General features: G+C 31.0%; 1 protein-coding gene across 1 annotated transcript; it reads left to right on the top strand.

Moving 5' to 3' along the window:
* Positions 1 to 2,925: 2,925 nt before the first annotated feature.
* Positions 2,926 to 4,790, top strand: LOC107956701 (transcription factor MYC3). The gene has a single exon (XM_016892266.2). It carries the CDS (start codon positions 3,071 to 3,073, stop codon positions 4,580 to 4,582), a length of 1,512 nt encoding a protein of 503 aa, XP_016747755.1. The 5' UTR covers positions 2,926 to 3,070; the 3' UTR covers positions 4,583 to 4,790.
* The last annotated feature ends 2,664 nt before the right edge of the window (positions 4,791 to 7,454 follow it).

Raw genomic sequence — 7,454 nt, 5'->3', positions numbered from 1 at the left:
AGCCTTGAGCCTGGAATTGGCAAGTGGACCGAAGGGAACACATACATGTGAAATGCTGATCATGGTGTAAGAAACTTCCATGGACGCATTCAATATAAATTATTTATTGGTAAAACTTCGAACGTCCTTTGCAGCTCACTGTTGCCCGACAAAACATACGTCTCTTATTCTTTTACTGACAGGAATCCAAGTACAAAACTAGGTGGCAGTGTCCTATATAAAAAAAAGTGTGAGCTTTATGTTAATAAATACTTAATCAAATTTAATTGTTTAGGATTTTCACCTTCAATCTTTTTACCTTCGTTACGTTGAACAAAAAAAAAAGTTCCATTACAAAGCAGAGTCAAACAGTAAATTGTTTAGGGTTTTCACCTTCAATTCAAGCATCCGAAGTTCAGAACCGAGGAAAATTCAATTCTATGAGTACTCCCAAGGTTTGCAGCTAAAAAAATAGCTTAAACAAAATGTTTTAAGATAAATCAGGATTGGATATTAATATTTAAGGTCCGGTCCCTGCTGGAGTTGTTTTTTAATTTCATGTAATTTAAATTATATAAAAACTACATATGTAATAGTATAAAGCAAATAAGAAAAAAATACATTATAATTACTAAATATTAAATAAAATTAACATATTTTTATTAAAAATTGTAAAAATAATAATGTGGATTGTTCTAATGAGTTTGGGTTAGCAATTCGTAAATATAAGGACAAGCTAGAAAAAGATTTATGACTCATATTTCGAGTTGGACTCAACTTAAATAACTATGGGAATGATATTTGAGTCTCATGCACAGTCAATGTATAATAATATGACATATTTCTACAAAAAAAAAAGACATATCATTATTAAATAAAAATAATATAAGACTTGCTAACAATTTTATTTAAACATAATTAAGTATTAATTAATGGTAAACCCTAAAACCTCAATAATTATTAATATTTATTTATAATATTTAATTATATTTAAAAGATTATTATTTATTTATAAATCTTCCATTAATTTTTATTTTTTAAAAATAACATAATGTATAAAACTCGATAATACATTAAAAATCAGAACCAACTCCAAAACCTTAAACATCTCTCACCAAAATCACTTTCCCGTAAAACGTCATTTGGTATAGTTTTCCGTCTCTTAACTTTTAGAGTCCCAGCGGCTATGTATCAGTGCAATATGATCAGATTTGAAGGTTGGATTGTCGCTTTAATGAAGTAAAATACAAATAACCTTTTAAGACACTAATTAATAAAGGAACTTTCCTTTTCGAGTGATGCACATGTAAATGTATATGGATTGGAGTAGATAAATCTAAATGTAAAATATTGATAATTGTGAGAGAAAAGTATAATAAAAGTCGGTATGTTAAGACTCAGATTGTATTTTATGATTTTTTTTAAACTGTATAAATTAATCATTTAAAAATACATATATAAATATATTTAAAAATATATATAAGTAGACCTTCAAGTAAGGCTCTCGCCTCAATCTTGAAAATTGAATCCTTTCCTAACTTCATCCGTCGACACTTCTAAACACTCCCCCAATGCCCGCAAATGAGCTATTTCTCGATACAGCCATCCTCTAGTTCAAAACTTTTCTTTTATATATAGTTATATAGATATAATAATATAAGTAACTTATTATTCCTTTTTTTTCTTGAGAAATATTTTTATTATTTTTTATATTATAAACGATTAAAAAAGAACCTGAAATATAAAAAGACACTGATATAGGAGCGCACAGTCCACAAATGTAAAGCCTTCAGCTAATATAAAGATAACACGGTTTGATGATAATTACATAAATAATAATAAGTTTTATTAATAAGAAAATGACATGAAAACTATCTTAATTATACGAAATATGTGTCAGCCTATTATATGTAATATAAAGAAAGTAATATAAAAAATAGTATAATATGGTACGGTATGATATTTCTTTAAGTTTGGTGGTTGGTATATAATAATACATTAGTGACTTTTTTCAGTTTTCAATGATTGGGTTAAAAGATGTATAAATTGTGTGTGATGCCAAATAACGAGGAGCCCATACCCATAGTAGTCACTATCAACAAACGTGCAAGTGGTGACAAATGTCTGCTCTTTATTCTATCTCTTCGTATGTGACGTTTACAATATTTAAACATGTGCTTTTTTAATCATTTCGCCGTTTATCTTTATGCTCTCTCTTCCTTTAACTTTACTCATCATAGTTAATTGAATTAGTATTAATTAAAATTTTTAATTCTTTAACTATTAATTAAATTAAAATATTTTCAAAAAATAATCGAATCAAAATATTTACGTTAATTAAAATTTATATTTTTTGTTAAAATAAATATAAAACATATAAAAAAATTATACGGTTCACTTGATTAGATTAACCGAATTAGTAATAGCCTAATACATATAATATATATAATATTAGTTATTAAGTTCAGTTAATGCGATTAGTTACCCGATTTCGAATCAAATTAACCGTTAACCGAAATTTCATAAAGTTTTTGACTGACCTCCGATCGAATTAGATGAATTAATCAAATTATATCAATTCGGGTTAGAACCAAATCCCTGTTTCCTTGATGCTGCAAGGATAATTGAGATTAATATGGTAGTTTCTGTTATCGAAAATTACAGGTTAATAATCCCAACTTGATAACCTAAAATCATTTCACACAGTCAAAATAAACACGAAAACAAAATAGGTGTGATTAGAAGGAAAACAAAAATTTCAAGAGGAGAAGAAGCAAGTTTAAGTCTAACTTAATGAGTTAAAGTCACAGTCTTACTGTTAAAATAAACAAAGAAAAGTAGACAAAGCTTATAGGTGTGCATGCAGAAGATTTTAGGATCTTGTGGCCCCCACCTTATAAGTTACAAAGCTTATAAACTCCCCCTCCATCCCCCTTTTTTGTCCAATGCTCCCCGTATTCTCTTTTGGTTTTTTCTTTTCCTTGTAAAATTTAAGATGATTTAATGGCTCATTTGTTGTAAAGAACTTCCAAAATCTCTGCCTTTTAGATTCCCTCCTGTATTGTTTTCCTTCTTTTTGTATTTGTCAGCCATGGAAGAACTTATAATCTCTCCATCTTCATCTTCTTCACTGGTCTATATGACCCAGGAAACTTCACCTTCAACTCTCCAGCAGAGGCTCCAATTTGTGGTGCAAAGCCAGCAAATTTGGTGGACATATGCTATATTTTGGCAGACATCAAACGATGAACATGGTCGTTTGTATTTGTGCTGGGCAGATGGTTATTTTCAAGGCACCACCAAAGGTACGCCTCCAAAATTATTAAGCGCCAACAATTCGTGCCTAGAAAATGAAAGAAGAAAGGAGATGAAAGGGGCCCAAACTCTCATTCGAGATAACCATGAGGTAGATGTGTCGATGATGGACGGCACCACCGGGGTCAGTGATGCTGTATGGTTCTACGTGATGTCATTGACTCGATCTTTCCCTGCTGGAGAAGGGATTCCAGGCATGGCTCTAGGTACTGGCTCTTTGGTTTGGTTAACCGGTGCTCATGCTTTGCAGTTTTACAACTGTGAAAGAGCTATAGAAGCACAAATGCATGGCATTGAGACAATGGTCTGTATACCAACTTCTTGCGGGGTTCTTGAATTAGGATCCGTAGAAATGATCAGTGAAAATTGGGGTTTAGTCCAACAAGTGAAATCCCTTTTCGGAGCTGATCCCATTGACTTGGTACAAAAGCAATCAAGTACAGATCCAACTCTAACCCCACCTTCAATCCCCTTCCTCGACAGAAACATCTCTTTCGCAGACATCGGTATAATTTCCGGTGTTCAAGAAGAAGAAGAAGAAGATGTAGGTCCTGATAATGAAACCAAGCAAGAACACCACAACCACCCAACCAAGAAATATTTCACAAAACTTGGGCAATCTTCTTCTGTGGACTCGGAGCATTCTGACTCGGATCGTCCATCACTTGCCATGAGTCATTTAGAGCAGAAAACCCCACAGAAACGTGGAAGGAAACCCGGACTTGGACGAGAGACACCGTTGAACCACGTGGAAGCTGAGAGGCAACGCCGTGAGAAGCTGAACCACAGGTTCTACGCCCTCCGAGCCGTAGTCCCGAACGTGTCGCGCATGGACAAAGCATCGCTCTTATCTGACGCTGTCTCATACATCAATGAGCTAAAAGCGAAAATCGAAGAACTGGAATCGCAGCTTCAGAGGGAGTGTAAGAAACCTAAGGTAGAAATGGTTGATGTTACGGATAACCACAGCACAACCACTTCCGTGGAACAGGAAGCAGCAAAGCCTGATAATTCACCATCCCCTGCAACAGCAGGGTGCGTTGGCCTTGAATTTGATATCAAGATCATGGGGAATGATGCAATGATTAGGGTTCAATCAGAGAATGCGAACTATCCAGTTACTAGGTTAATGGTTGCCCTTCGTGATCTGGAGTTTCCGATCCATCATGCAAGCATGTCGTGTGTTAACGAGACCATGCTCCAGGATATCGTCGTCAACGTCCCTGATCTTGAACTCAGAAATGAACAAGGCCTCAAATCTGCTCTTCTCAGGAGGCTAGACCACTAAGTTTATCTAGTAAGTGTGTGAGGTGAACATCTTTTTCAATGCTTTAGTTTCTTCCTACTGTCGCTTTGTTGGTTTGCCAAATCTCACTCTCTTTATTTATTTGCGGTTTGGTTTTGTATTTTTGTGTCCTGTGGTTTCCCTTTCGGGTTTGTTTTCTGCTTTGTCTTGTATAATTAAGAGATAAAATGAGCAAATATGTTTCCAACAATTTGTATTTTGCCGTTCTTTGCCTGCTTTATTTCATCCGTTTCTTGCTACGTATTTTACTTCTTGCTGTTCCCCAAGTCTAAACTGTTCACACTCTTGAATTTTCACCAAAATATCAGCTGTATGTGCTTGTAAACCTATAAAATGCCTATATTTCACTCCAAATCAGGTAAATGAAACCATTCCAAGCAACTTCAAAATAACAATTAATTATCAACCACACCACGTTTATGAGTATAAATATATGTATTATAGATTACGACGTGAATGTTTGAATAATGTAATAAACATGATGAATTTAAATATTGTTAATGTGTCGGCAACAACATGTGCTTATTAATTAATCATATTTATGTTTAGCTTTTTACCTCAATTGATATTTTTATTATTAAAAATTATGAGTCCTGCATAATATTTCAATTTTAAGATTTGAGACATTTATAAATAATTTAATAATTGTATAAAAAAATATAAATATTAGAATTTTTTAACCAAAGGGTTAATATGATAATTCTATTTAACCAGTAAAAATTGATAATAAAAAAAGGCTTAATATCTATTTTTCTTATGTACTATATACAAATACTCAGTTCGGTGCTTTAAGAAAATTTTTTGCTGGTTTAGTGTATGAACTTTCATTCCATCAACCACTTTGTTACTTCCACGTTTTTAATTAAAAGAAATATCAAATAAACTAATAAAAGGTTGACATGTGCAAAATAGTAAAAGAAAATTCTAACATTTTCTATAAATACTTAAAATTCCAAACAAAATCTAAATAAATAATAATATTTTTAAGTTTTTTAAATTATAAGAATATATAAAATTATTTACAAATACTCTTTTAGAAAAAATGTGGACAAATTGGATGTCCTAATGAGATCAACCTTGACGTACATTTGTCTAGGTTTAATTTTTATATACATTTTTAATAATTATATATATATCTAATTATAAAAAAAATTCTCTTAGTTTTTCGAATTTTAGTTTTTTGGAATTACATATATTTTCAAAAAAATTATAATTTTTTTATTTTTTCCTCAAATTTATGTTTTTTTTAATTTTTTTTTAGAATTCTAAGAAAATTTGACTTTTTTTCACATGGTAGCAGTTCATTGGTTTATGTAGTTTTTTTTGTAGCGGGAATCAATGAATTACCAAAGTGCATGACCAAAAGAAAGTTTAAGTATCAATCTGACTTAAAAAATTTCTTGAGTATTCACTACACCAGAATAGGCTTTTAGCGGCGTTTGGAACAAAAGCGCCATAAAAAATCGAGCATTAGCGGCGATTTAGCCAAAGCGCCACTAAAGGTAGAGCATCAGCGGCAATTTCCCAGAAGCGCTGCTAAAAATAGGAATTAGCGGCGTTTTATACAAAGCGCCACAAAAAACCTAAGACCAACGTTGTTTGCGATTTTTTAAACCTTTAGCAACGTTTTTATCTAAGCGCCGCTAATACTCGGATATTTAGCGGCGTTTTTACCTCAGCGCTGCTAATTCTCTGGCCTTTAGCGGCGTTTTTATCTAAGCGCCGCTAATGCTCGGATCTTTAGCGGCATTTTTATCTGAGCACCACTAATTCTCTGGCCTTTAGCGGCGTTTGTAGCTAAGCGCCGCTAATGCATTTACCTTTAGCGGCGTTTTTACCGAAGCGCCGTTAATAGTAACAAAAATCTTATAAGTTGAAATAATTAATATTTTGTTCTATTTATTATATAGTGGTACAATTTACATTTAAATTATAATTAACAAATAATATTGATTAATACAAAAAGTTTTTATTAAAGAGAAGTCGTATATATATAACAGCTAACTATTTATTACTAATTTTCAATCACAGTTGATTTAAACTACTTTACGAGAGAAAATATATTAAATTATCAATAAAATAAAATATAATAAAACTTAAATTTTTGTATTGTAAAGAATAAATTAAAAATAGAATTAACTTTTATAAGAGTAATAAATTTTGGTAGTACTGTTCGACTAAATAAATCAAAGGAATTAATATAAAACACCAATTTATACAAAATATATTTTAACAATTAATTATTGTTTAATCGATTTTGACTATATTTTATGATTATATATATTAAAGATTTAGGGAATTTTTTATGGACGGTATTTTAAGGAGTACGGGGTATAGATTTAAGGTTTGAGATTTAAGGTTAATTTAGGGGTTAGAGGTTTAAGGGTTTGAGATTTAGGGTTTCAACGGTCATGTTAGGGTTTAATTTAGATTAATATTAGTTTTTGATTATTTTTTATGGTAAATATATATGTTCTTATATATTTGTAAAATAGATCCAGAATAAATTTAATATATTAAATATTATAATAGGTAGATCATGATCACTTTATGCATGTCGATTGATTGGTTAATTTATAATTTGAGACTTGTTAAATGATACAATTAATTATCTTGAATATTTAAAAACATTTAACCCTAGCCATTTGATTTTTTTGATATATATGACTATAGCAATACCAGATGCAAAAATATCGATACTTAAGTTCAAAAATGATAAAAACTTATATTTAGATCCATACGAAATTTTTTGTCATAAAGATAATATTGCTAGCATATTTCAACTTTGTACAACATTTTTAACTATATATAACTTGTTGTTTACTAGATTTTCACTATATTTTGTGATTATTAA

Source organism: Gossypium hirsutum, chromosome D07 (assembly GCF_007990345.1).
Source record: "Gossypium hirsutum isolate 1008001.06 chromosome D07, Gossypium_hirsutum_v2.1, whole genome shotgun sequence".
Classification (NCBI taxonomy): Eukaryota; Viridiplantae; Streptophyta; class Magnoliopsida; order Malvales; family Malvaceae; genus Gossypium; species Gossypium hirsutum.
The sequence above is the reverse complement of the archived record's forward strand: the minus strand, read 5'-3'. Positions and strand labels throughout refer to the sequence as shown.